The sequence below is a fragment of the Gossypium hirsutum genome, chromosome A07, assembly GCF_007990345.1.
Source record: "Gossypium hirsutum isolate 1008001.06 chromosome A07, Gossypium_hirsutum_v2.1, whole genome shotgun sequence".
Classification (NCBI taxonomy): Eukaryota; Viridiplantae; Streptophyta; class Magnoliopsida; order Malvales; family Malvaceae; genus Gossypium; species Gossypium hirsutum.
This window is the reverse complement of record NC_053430.1, coordinates 23,667,701-23,680,594: the sequence shown is the minus strand read 5'-3', so window position 1 is coordinate 23,680,594 and position 12,894 is coordinate 23,667,701. Positions and strand designations below refer to the sequence as shown.

General features: G+C 34.5%; 1 protein-coding gene across 1 annotated transcript; it reads right to left on the bottom strand.

The window, feature by feature from the left end:
- Positions 1-243: 243 nt before the first annotated feature.
- On the bottom strand, positions 244-4,688 carry LOC107953170 (non-specific phospholipase C2). Its single transcript, XM_016888409.2, has 4 exons — positions 4,028-4,688; positions 3,335-3,942; positions 1,765-1,944; positions 244-705 (listed from the first exon to the last, which is right to left on the bottom strand). The coding sequence occupies exons 1-4, from the start codon at positions 4,474-4,476 to the stop codon at positions 395-397; spliced, it is 1,548 nt and encodes a 515-aa protein (XP_016743898.2). The 5' UTR covers positions 4,477-4,688; the 3' UTR covers positions 244-394.
- Between the last annotated feature and the right edge of the window lie 8,206 nt (positions 4,689-12,894).

The following is a 12,894-nucleotide window of genomic DNA, read 5'->3' as shown; positions in this document are numbered from 1 at the left end:
TTACTTTTATATAATTTAATTAAAAAAAGTAGCGATGATATTTTATTAGAGTTTAAAAATTAAAATTTTTAAGATAATCTTAATTTTAATATTTTTACACATAACACATCTTAATTTAAATTTTATTTAACATCAATTATTCCTTGAAATTTAAAGTGAAGAAATTACTTGTAGTTTTCCATCATTTTCACCAAGGGAAATTAAAATATCCTTTATTTAAATTTAAAAAGAAAAGAAGAAATCTCACCAAGGGAAACACGACCAAAGCTCATTCATATAAATATAAATTAACTCAAAATATTTTCTCTTTTCCTATATACTAAAATATAAATAAGATTGCTACATATTTTCCACATTCCCCATATAAACGTAAAAAAAAATGTAAAAACAGGTTTTATGGATGTTGAGATGAAGGTTTTGATGAACGAGTAGTTAGGGAAGGCTTCATTTGAACAATGTGTTCGCCGTCGACTCCCATTTTCTTAGCAAAATGGCCAGCCTCGAAGAATCGTTTGACTGCATCTTCCATGTACTCTTTACCTTCCTTGACGCTCATTTCCTTCCCAATCCTTTCCGGGTAACTTGTGAGGATATAATCCCCCTTCAGCACCGCCGCCAGCTGCACCAGCTCTTGCTGGAACTCGCTCGGCTTCGCCTCTTCATTTGCCTCACCTCTCCTTATCCTCGCCGGCGTTGGCAGTGTCTCTGTTCAATGTTCATTTACTATTTTCAGCACTTCCACGTGTCACAACTCACAACAACTACATACATATACTCACCACTTTGTTGATGAGATTAAGACTTAGTCCCATGGCACAATAGGGTGAAACTAATAATAATTATTTATATAAATATGTAAAAGAGAGTGTAAAAACTAGAAAGGAAAAAAATGGAGCAGTAAAAATAACTTAAACAATTTCATGAACAATAGTCTTTTAAATAAAAATAAAAGGTGAAGAAAAGAAAGATTAGGTTAATGTAAAAATAATTTTATTTAAATTAAATTATTAATAGAACCTTATAAGTCATTTGTTTACACCAATCTTAATCACAGAAGTTACTATATTATTATTTCATATAATATGTGGTAAAAAGAATATATACATATAATTTAAATGGATGGTCGCCACTTATTATTTTATAAAAATATATTTTTTTTTGGTAAAAAGTTGGTATGACACCAAATACTAGAAGAAATAAAAATACATTACTTGTACTTTTAGTAGAAATATTATTTTTTTCATATATCTTGCTACATAAATCAGTAATAAATTATGATTTTTTTTATCTTACAGAAATTATATTTTTTCCCATAGTATTACATTAGAAAACGTAGCGTAACGATATTACTAATGTGGAAAGTGCGTTAAAGATAAGTCAACCGAATAGTAGTGTGCTACCTAATGGAATGATTATGGAAGTGATGCATCAAATGTAGGTGGTCCAATAATAATTGGCGTAAATGAAGATAATTTAGGTGTGGATCTAGTAAATATGAGGATGAGGTATTTGGAGATGATATGAAATAAGAAGAGACCAACGAGGATGACCTAAAAGTGATAAGGAAGAGTCCTGGGCATTTAGAGTGATCAGAAAATTCTTAATTGTTATATAAATATTAAAATTAGAAGAATAGATAAAAATTTAATGAAAAATAAATGTATTAAAGTGTGTGTGGTAGAGGATGAAATCTAATTTATTATTTGATATATACCGGATTGAAACATCGAGAAAAGATGAAAATTGAAGGTGGAGGCAACCAACCTGGACAATCAGTTCTGGGGTCAGACCGAGTTCGGAGAATGGACTCAAAAGTGGCAGCCCATTCGTCCCTCTTGGTGAGGAATGGAGAGGTAAGGTTGAACAACAACTTTACTGTTGCCGGAATGGAGGAATGCTCGAATTCCGATGTGGGAAATGGCCTTCCATTTGCCCCATGAACAACTGCATCATCATCAAACCATAACACCTCTGTAACATCTTCTATTATTTCCCAATCACACTCAAACCAACCCAAAAAAAAAAATGCCAATTTGTTAGGACCTTTTCAGGCCTTTCCGTGTGGGATTAGTCTTTTAGAGTTTTCTCCAATCAGCAAACCAATTTTTCACCCATATAGCAAACTTTTCTAAACATGCATTTAAACCTACCACAACATCATCTTAACCAACCAATTTTTGTTTTCCTAAGCACACAATGTGGTTAAGAAAAGGTACAAAATAAGCTCATATATTTTTGCCTCACTACCTTTTCGGTTGGATACCAACACCATACCTTTGCTTCTCCATTAAATAAAAGTTTCACTTTCTGTTTTGACGATGATGAAAACAGAATCGATTGTAGCCCCCGGGCCTCCAAATATATATATATAGACACCGTAAAAATGTATGAAATTGTTAAATTTTATATAATACAATTTACTAACACATCAATAATTTATATCTAAAAATACCTTTAACATAATAACAATAATAAATAACTATAGGTCAACTTCTCATTTAGGCTTCCAATCCCCCTCAGTACATTATTTCTCTCTCTATTAAAAGTCAGTGTGAAATATAGGTGGCAGGCAGCTTTCCTTTTTCCTCCTACAGAAACAGAAATCTTAGTTTTCTTTTTTTCTTTTTTATCCAATAATTGATAGCATTTTAGTTTGTAAATAGGTTAAAATATGTAACTATTTTTTTAATTTAGAATTTAGTCTCAATGCTTTTATTTCTAAAAATTTAGTTTTTTTTTAAATTTTAAAATTTAAGTCCAATTGTTAATATTATTAAATTATTTTTAAAAATTTAAATTCATTACAAGATATTTTTTAGTTATTTTGCTATGAAGTAAGTTTTTATTTTTAAAATGTCACACTAATCAATTTTACAGAAAAATAGCAATATTAACAATAAACTTTAATTTTGAAATATGAGAAGTAAGAATAAATTCCTAAAAATAAAAATCTAAGGATTAAATTACAAATTTATGAAAAATACAATGACCTAAGTCATATTTTAACCTAATAAATGTCATATACAGTGAAAAATAGATATTCAACATAACTATATAGATCACAGGTATCGTCAAAAAGATAATCTAATATTTTTTGTTAATAAATAAAAAATAAGAATTTTTTTGTTTGTCTCATATATGTCAATTCAAATGCTCCTATTTTTTTAAAATACAATTTAATTATAATTCATTTTTAATATATACAATTAAAAATGTTAAAAATAAAAAATATATATGATTTATCATCCGCCAAATTTATTTTAAAGCTAAATCTTAATAGTTATAAATAAGGAAAGCCAAAGAGTGAACAAATATTTGATTAAATTGAACATACCAGTGCCCTTATCAATCCAAGAAGAGACCATGATGGTCGGAACCCTAACCCCCAATCTGTCGAAATGAAAGAAAAATGGTTCGGGACCCACAATGCCATCAGGGCTGGGCACTCCAGTGACGGGCGTAGCCACATGATCATAAAACCCACCATGTTCATCATATGTGATGATCAACAAAGTTTGGTTCCACTGCGGGCTAGCCCTCAATGTCTCGTACACCTCCTTCACAAACATCTGCCCTTGATACACATCGTGCGACGGATGGTCATCGTTGGCGGGCTCCAGCTTAGTGTCCATGTACCGCTGCTCCACCACAACGTAGCCCGGCAGCTTCCCTTCTTGCGCGTGTTTTTTGAATGTCACACCGTACGGACGGAATCTAAATAAGTATTTGAGTTTCCTGAGGTTTTTGTAGAACAATGTAGCTGGGATGTTCTGGTAGTATATTCCCCAGGATATTCCGGCGGCGTCCAGGTTCTCGAAGATCGTCCTTTGGGGATAACCCTTTACCAGGAGTGCCGGAATGTTGCTCGTCGCCCCCGCCGACGTCGCCGAGTGGACGTACAGACGATTCGGTTGTGTGGATGACGGTACGGAGGCGAACCACCTAGTGAATAGAACCAAGTTCAATTCCATGTTTTGGAATCTGAACTCATTTCAAAATACATAAAGCAAAACGGAAGAGGAATTACCGATCAAAGACAGCAAATTCTGAGACAAGAGACTTGTAAACGGGGACCATTTCAGGGTCAAATCCATTCATGACGTTCTGAGACATAGTGGTAGATGGGTCCATGGAGTAAGCTTGTTGGGCGAAGCCATTCATGGGAGGAGGATTGGTGGAGGTGTCATTAGAGCCGAAAATCTGCTCCCTTATGGCTTGGAAAGAGTGACCAGGATCTGGATCCACGAACTGAGCTTGGTTCTGGAAGAACAACTTTTTGGAGTTAGGATCAGTGGTAGACAAAGGGTTCCATTCAGTTCCATCAACACCGTTGATTTCAGGGTTGATTTTCTTCATCCATCCTAGCATGTGATCGAACGAGCGATTCTCCATCACTAGGACCACAATAGTTTTGATTGGACCGCCATGGCAGCTGAAGAAGAAGAAGAAGATGGCGGTGCTTGCAGGTTTGAACATTAGTATTTCTCTTTTTGCATGGGATAGGATAGGAGAGAGAGAGTGACTTGACAATTTCTAAGCCCGTGATCTCCTTTTATACGGCTAGTTTGAAGGGCAGGCAGATTTGATCGCTGCTTTCTTTTGCTGTTCTGTTTGTCATTTTGTTAAATAATCAATTGTCTCGTGACCCATATTCCCCGTTTTACATTTGGTTTGGGATATTTTCATTATGAACAAGTTTACTTAGCTAACCTTAACAATATATAATTCTTTGGTACCTTATTTTTCTAATTTCCATGTATCTTTAATTAATATTTTTAAAAATAGATTTTTAATCGAATTAAAAAAATTCAATTTTTTGAGTCGAATTATTTTTAAGATGATGACATTCGTTAACCAAAAAATTTTAAATATTCATAAATAAGGAATCCAATAAATATTTAAAAACAATTGAGTAATCTGAAAGAGAGATGTGAAGGATATTCAGGCAATTACAGCTGATAGGATGATGTCTATCTAATGGATTAAATGGCTGAGCTAGACCTGACTTCATCCCTACTTAGGATCATAAACATCCGTACATTATGATAAATGATATAATTAATTTTATTTGCTAAGCTGGTGTTAATGGAATCAGGGTTTTTTACCTATTTAATATAAAAAAATTATTAAAATAGTATATTTGAAAAACTATATATAAAAATGGTACATTTAAACAGGTGGAGGGTGATTTATAGGCGGCACCATTTTAGAATTCTGACAATTTTAACTGAAAACAAAAATAAAAAAATTGGTAAAGGCAATGTAATAGGCGGCACTTAAAAAAAAGATGGGACAACACAAGGGGTCATGCTTGCTGGAGAGGCTGCACCCACTGGTCGCACCTTGTGCAGAGGCGGCACTCTCGATCACGCCATCTCCATAGGCGGCACCGGCTGCGATTGTCACGCTATGGGACAGGTCATCTTTGATGCCCGTGAGGTGTGTGTTTGGGGACCATTATAAGGTCCCCAATGCCCCATTTTTGGCGGGAAGAGTGAAGAAAGTTTTTGAAGAAAAGAAGAAGAAGAAGAAGGAGAAGGAGAAAGAGAGAGCGGGAAGGGAAGGGAAGGGAAGGGAAGGGAAGGGAAAAAGAAAGAAAAAAAAGAGAAGCAGAATAGAGAGAGAAGGAGAAAGAGAAGAAAAAAAATAGAAAATGAAAGGAGAGTGACTTTGTTGTTTAGGGAAGATTAGGTGTTTAAGAAAAGATAATTTTTTGCTATAAATTAATGTTAATTTATTTTTGTTGTTATTATTGTTGATTTAATTCTGATTTAATTTTAAATTTTATTTTTGTAAGGTATTATTCGGTTAAAAAGAGCTATTAAGATATGTTTGTATTTATTTTATATTTCCATTCATTCATAATTTATTTTTAATGTTTATTGAAGTAAAAAAGTCTATTTATGTTATGTACAAAGAATGTTTTGTTTTTTTATGCAATTTATTTGTTATGTTTGTTTTAGGTTAATTAGATTTATTTTTTATGTAATTTATTTGACATGTTATTTTGATTATTTTAATATAATTTTTTTATTTTTATGTAGGTAAAAGATGAGAACATTGATATGGAATTTGTGGATAGAACCATTGAGTTGGAATTTATAAGATAAATTAGGAATAATAGTTTATATGTTCTAATTTTTTAATATTTTATAATTGAGAATGAGAGTTTATGTTTTTTAAATTTTATTTTACGTTTTTTTATAAATATTGTAAATGAATTTTTTTTTGAATCCTTTTATGCAAAAAAAATTATATTTTTTGACAATAATTAAGTTGGCATGTTATTATATATATTATATTTTAAACCAATACATTTTACTTATTATCATTTTAAAACAATAATAATATTCGTATTTATTATGTTGAGATAGTTTATGTTATGTTTGTTATATTTTTTTTATTGGCATGTTATTTTTATTATTTTAATATAATTTTTTTGTTTTTTTATGTAGGTAAAAGATTAAACTATTGATATGGAATTTGTGAATGAGACCATTGAGCTGGAGTTTGAGTTGGAATTTATAAGATATATTTATTTTGTTAATGTAGTATAGCAAAAAATACGATGTGCACAAAATTGTTTGGTATTTTTTTGTAATTAAAAACAATATATAAAATTTAGGTATTTTGATAAATATTTAAAATGCATCAAAGTTTGAAATTAATTACCGAAATTTATTTTGAAATTGCAGGTATTGCAATGGGTTCATTGATTAATGACGATGGTCACATATCAAACATAGTTAATAATATGGTAATATATTGTTATTTGTTAATCACAGGTTCCCTTACAAAAACTTCTACGTCGTTTACGGAAATAAATTATGCTATTATAACTATTTTCTATAATTTAATAGTGTCAGAGTCTGTACCGCGCATTAAGGGGTTAAGTGAATAGTTTAGAATATTCCTCGGATGAACAACTGATGTCATACTTGGAGTTAGTTGGATTCGGGTCAGCAGCATTAATCCGGACGTTCAATTTGCGGTACGATTTAATATCTGCATTGGTCGAGCGTTAGCACCCGGAGACCCACACTTTTCATTTGCCGTGTAGGGAGTGCACTGTCACTCTGGAGGATGTTGCATTGTAACTTGGGCTCCCAATCGACGGAGTGCCGTAACGGGCGTAAGTACGATAGCTGAGCCGACTGCCTTTTGTTATAGCCTACTAGGAACCTCACCTAACGATGCTGAGTCTAAATTTACGGGTTTGAGATTTTCATGGCTAAAAAAGCCAGTTTTGAACATTTATCAATTAATGCCACTGAGCAGGAGGTGATGTGCGCGGCTTGAATGTACATTATGCATATTATAAGGGGTGTACTGATGCCGAATGCGAACAACAATTGGGTTCATTTGATGTATTTACCCCTATTAGCTGATTTGCAGAATGTTCGCTTGTATAGTTGGGGTTCCACAGTTTATGTTGTATCATGAGCTTTTTCGGGCGACAAAGCCTGATGCCGTAGACATAGATAGATGCATTGTATTGTTGCAGTCATGGGCTCTTTATTGGATGTCATTATTAGCATCAGTTAGGCACCAAGCATACATATTTCCACTAGTGAACAGGTGATAAAATTTAACTTGTTATAGAAATTAATTGACATTTTTTCTAATAATACTATTCTAACGATACTATTCTAACATGTAATTTGTTTTCATAGATGAAGTTTTTATCCGGGTATCAGGAGGTTGTACACTGTCCCGATATATCGTCTGATGATTAAACAACATGCTAGAGAATGGGTAAGCTATTCCAATATTCGTGACATGTAATTAGTTTGTATATCTTACTAACCATATTAAATTTTAACCATGTTATTAATCGTGCAGTTTATATGGATGTCGTATCGGAGACCAGAAATTGAGGTTGTTATACCCTCGTGTACCCACATTCATTCTCACCTATGGTGCATTAACGCACTAATTATTAATTTCCAGACAACCGAGTGGTATAAGGGGCATCGAGTACTCCGACAGTTTGGTTGTATCCAGTATATCTCGGCTTTGCCAATGCAGTTGGGGAAAATTCAAAAGATTAACAAAAGAGGAAAACATGGAAATAATTAGAGGGTTGTGCACCAGAAATATATTGCAGTGTGGGATAATTGAATGGCGCAGAGACCTCAGATGGATATTTCTTTCGATTTGCAACCATCGTTAAAGTACATACAATGGTACTCTAGTACGAGAAAACTATATTTACATGGTGGGTAGTCGACTGTAATCCCCTCGTACATGCACCGACTTGGGGCATACGAGCCAGTGCCAGATATAAAGGCCGACCCAGAGCCCGAGCCCCAGTTCAAACAGTTGCATACACATTCCGCTGATAGTTCTTATCATCCGAAGTTGTAGGTTAATGACTATTTCTCGGGCTTGTCAGGACACAGATATCATTTTGGGTTTGATATCTTTAGTCCAATACCACTGCAGTACAGCACTCCTCTCGGCCCGTATCTACATCATTACTCCACTTTTCCTGGGTTGTATTGACCGCAGTACAACACTCCTCCCGGCTCAAGTTCATCGATGGCGCTTGGGACATATGATTTTTCTTCCATGTTTCGCACACCCCCACTTGCGACTGAAAAGGATGTTAATCGCCATGATCACCCATAATGTGAACGTCGACCCTCACTGAAATATACCCCTAAGACCACACCATCAAACCATCAATTTTAGGGGTTTCTTGTAATTTAAATATTGCAAAGTTTGTACTTTTTTTATTCTAAAAAAATATAAATAAAGAAAAAGACAATATTTGTATTTATTTAATTAGATTAATTGCAACACTAAAACTTGAAACAAACTTTGTAATATAATTTTTGTAATATAAATTAAATACATTACAATATTAAAACTTGAAACAAACTTTATAATATAAATTTTGTTATATAAATTAAATACATTACAATACTAAAACTTGGAACAAACTTTGTAATATAAATTTTATTATATAAATTAAATACATTACAATATTAAAAATTGGAACAAACTTTGTAATATAAATTTTGTTATATAAATTAAATAATTACAACATTAAAACTTGGAATAAAGTTTGTAATATAAATTAGGTACACTGGATTATATAAGTTCAATTCCTACCCGGTCGTGACGATTGTCCAATATGGTAGTTTCGCTACAGACATTTACTCCAATTATGACCAGCTAATCTGCATAATCCATAACGCTTATCGTCGGATTTCTCTCTAATGCCCATTTCATTATGGATTCTAGATGATTGCGGATGACCTTTCGATTCCTACGCAACCCTTTGTCTAGGGCAAGCTCGAAAGTTGTCGGAAGCACCTTTCACGTAGACAGGTCAGGCAGGACGGGGAACTCATGCTCCCAGACACGCAACATGCGCTCGAGGGTGTACACATCATCGACAAATTGTTCAACATTGAGCGAGATTTTAGCACATGCTGACACAACGCGTATACATGAATAATGAAGTGTTTGGAACGTCTTGCAATCGCACATTCTGTTTTGGAAATCAACTCCATAGAATATAGGTGGTATATCGGGTCGACGACCAGTGGTCTTCGTAACTCAAAAAGTTTCAAAACATCGTGAATATACTTCTACATTCATCGACCTCGCCAACTGACGATTTGCAACCATTGCATCCCTGATATCTTCGACAAACACGTGTTCTGCCTCTACTTGTTGACTTGTTACTGACCCATTCTTAGCATCAAGGTAGCCAACATGTAGAATGTAGTCGAGAAGACAGATGAAATTAAAAGATGTCGTGTTTTTAACAACACAACGTTGATCCCCTCCACCAAGTTTGTGGTCATTTGACCATACTGAAAGCCCTCGTCAAAACTTTGAGCCCATTGTCACGATTACATAGTACCCAACCACTATCGAAAAGATGTGTTCGTTTGACCGTCCATGTCACTCTCAAGTCGAGTTATTCTTTGGCAAAAAAATGTGTGGCTATAGTTCGAGCACTGTATATGTATTAAGAAAATATAAGTTACAGTATTGCCTTAAAACATTAAAACTTATATTGAAAAGATAAGGTTATCCTTTACCCATTCTCACAACTTGTCTCTGCCAGTCTGTATTTTTATAATCTCAATAGAAGTTAGTCATGATGTGTCAGAAACAGTAAACGGATCTCCATGGCACACCGGAACACCTAATGGCTGCAATTAATCATTTCCCTCTATCGGAGATGATGCAAATATTATCGTTGCTAATAACATACCTCTAAAGGTTGGTAAGGAAGAATTTTCACGATTCTATATTCTTCCTATCTATGATGGCAAATGCTATCGGGAGCACGTTCTTATTTCTGTCTTGAGCAACCGCAAGAAATAGGATCTGTGTATATTTTCCTTATTGCTAGGTCCCATCTACTAGCATAAACGGCTTGTAGTAGAGAAATGCGCGTACATATGAATCAAACGTCCTGAACTTTCGATGAAAATTTTTTTTCTCGATTGTAGTTGGTCATCCGGGTCATAATAAGGTCGTGCCTGTAACTCAATGACAGTCCCCGATACATACTCTCGCATAGCGGTTATCCATCCCTGTAGCTTATTATACGATGAATTGAAATCCTTGTGTAATTGCTTCATTGTCATCTGTTTAGCTATCCACATCTTTCGATATGATACTCGATACTGAAATCATGCCTGTATTTCGACAATTAATAATGAAACTTTAATAGTCGACATATCCTTCACCATTGGCATGATACACGTATAGATAGTTTTGGAATTATGTTTTTAATGATCTTCTGTCATACATGCTGATGTGCATGTGTGAGGCCTAACAAATTTTTGTATCTCCTACATATGTGAATTTTGAATAAATGTAGCTCGTGCCTGCTAATTGCAGCCTTCCACCGACTTCCAACACTCCCCAATATATAATATCGATTTAGACACTGCAACTTTGTATTCCACTAATATATTCATGTTATACCGCTTAATAGTAAATACGCACTCTTCCTTACTTTCGAATCTCTGGCCTACGAACAACTCCTTAGGATTGGAATCTACGGCCATTCGGTGAGCAAGTAGTATTTCAGGGTACTCCAGAAACTCGACTATGTGCGTCGCGTCGGGGTCTATGAGCGACATGTGTGGCCTGCGATTATTGTGTATCACAATACGTCGAATCTGGTTCCCGACTGAAGATGTGTTAATGTTTCTATCGTCATTCATGTTTTCATTGTTAATATCATCGGGGACTTCGTCCACATCGGGATCACTATCACTATCGACCTCTTGATCACAAGGATCACTATTATCATATCTATCATCACCAACCACATCAATATCGGGTGCAATATTAAGATTGATATTGATCTCACATACAGTCAATTCACTATCAAGTACAATATTGGAGCCACCATACACGGTTCTTGAGCTTCATGTGCTTCATCAGATGTAGTGAGATCTTCAGTTGGCTCCACACCAGCTAACTCAGCAAATAATTGAATCGATGCATTTTGGTCACTCTGATTCTCACAATAAAAAGCGATTATTATCTCCACGTATTCATCGTCTGCAAGTTCTATTTCAGTGAATTTGATAGGATCTGTCGAAACTGAAAACTTGTAGAAACGTTTTGAGATCCTCCTCCCACAACATCTAATAATTTTTATGTTAATCATTTCCTTCATATCATTGAACGAGACATTTCTATTAAATCTCATTGCTATTTGTTACTGACAGTTAAATATACATCTAACGGTTGTTCTCAAAATGATTCCATCGAAATAAATGCATATGAAAAACTAATTATCCATCTTCAATACTCAATCTGTTAAAAAATAAACATGTAATGCCCCAAAATTTATGTTCTTGTTTTTGTGAATTTATGACATAAATGTGCATCTGCTTCAGCAGTTAAGTGTTCTAGGTATATGTGATAGGTCCCAAGTTCAAGCATTTCATTTTGCAAATTTTGGGATTTTTCTGAATAAAGCTTTAACCTTGTTCAATAGGCTTATATTTAAGTATTTGCAAAACCATATCAGAATGGGCTTGTTGGTCTGGTGGTTAAGTGGAGTGTTAATATATTAGAGGTCTTGAGTTCGAATCCCTGTACGAGCAAGGGAGTTTATATTTTTTGCTTGGTTATCAGATAGAATTTTAGTTGGTCTAAAATTCTGAGTAGTGGGTTAGTGGATGAGTAAAGTAAGGGATTCTCTGGATACCTATCAGAATATTATTTTCTGTTTAATTTTTTCCCAAACTGACGTTAGTTTTACTTCTCTGCTATTTCGTCATTTTATTTCCCTTCCCTAAAAGAAATTCTCTTTTCTCTTCACTCTTCTTTTGCTACTTTGTTTTGGACGACAATCATGCTCTCTCCCTCATTGGTGACGCTTCTTTGTGTAACTTTGATAAGTTGTCTCTTGTGGGTTGTGGATTATGATGCTAAGTTTTGATTGGGATTATTTATTCTAATGATTTGGCAGCATCATACCTCTGAGGTCAAGACTTTTCTCGTATTGCTTAATAGCAAACTGAATTTGAAGTGTTGAAGTAAGTTTCAATCACTCATTGATTGGGTAATTCATTTGGGTTGGCTTTAATTCGACGATTGAGTGTTTAACTGAGTGAAATGTTGATCAAATATAGGTTATGGAGTGTTCAGAATTGTTTAGGTAGCAAAAATGATACAGGTGTGTACCTAAAAACACAGAAAACGAGAATCAATAAAAGCAGAAAAATGATTCTGTCTACGCTATATGGGCGTGTGATCACCCGTATGGTCGGCCGTGTGGCAGTACACGGGCTTGTAATCAAAGAGCCAGGCAGTGCGCACAAAACACGGGCGTATGACACTACCGTATGATGGCCTGTAAGGCCGTGTACGAGACACGGGCTCGACCAATTGCACCGTGTGGGC

What these genes read in the sequence shown, in the direction of transcription:
- LOC107953170 (XM_016888409.2), bottom strand. Translation starts at nt 4,476, where the DNA reads ATGTTCAAACCTGCAAGCACCGCCATCTTCTTCTTCTTCTTCAGCTGC. An exon ending in GAATTTGCTGTCTTTGATCG is followed by an intron (nt 3,943 to 4,027) that starts GTAATTCCTCTT and finishes TCTATTCACTAG; the next exon opens with GTGGTTCGCCTCCGTACCGT. An exon ending in TTGGATTGATAAGGGCACTG is followed by an intron (nt 1,945 to 3,334) that starts GTATGTTCAATT and finishes ATGATGATGCAG; the next exon opens with TTGTTCATGGGGCAAATGGA.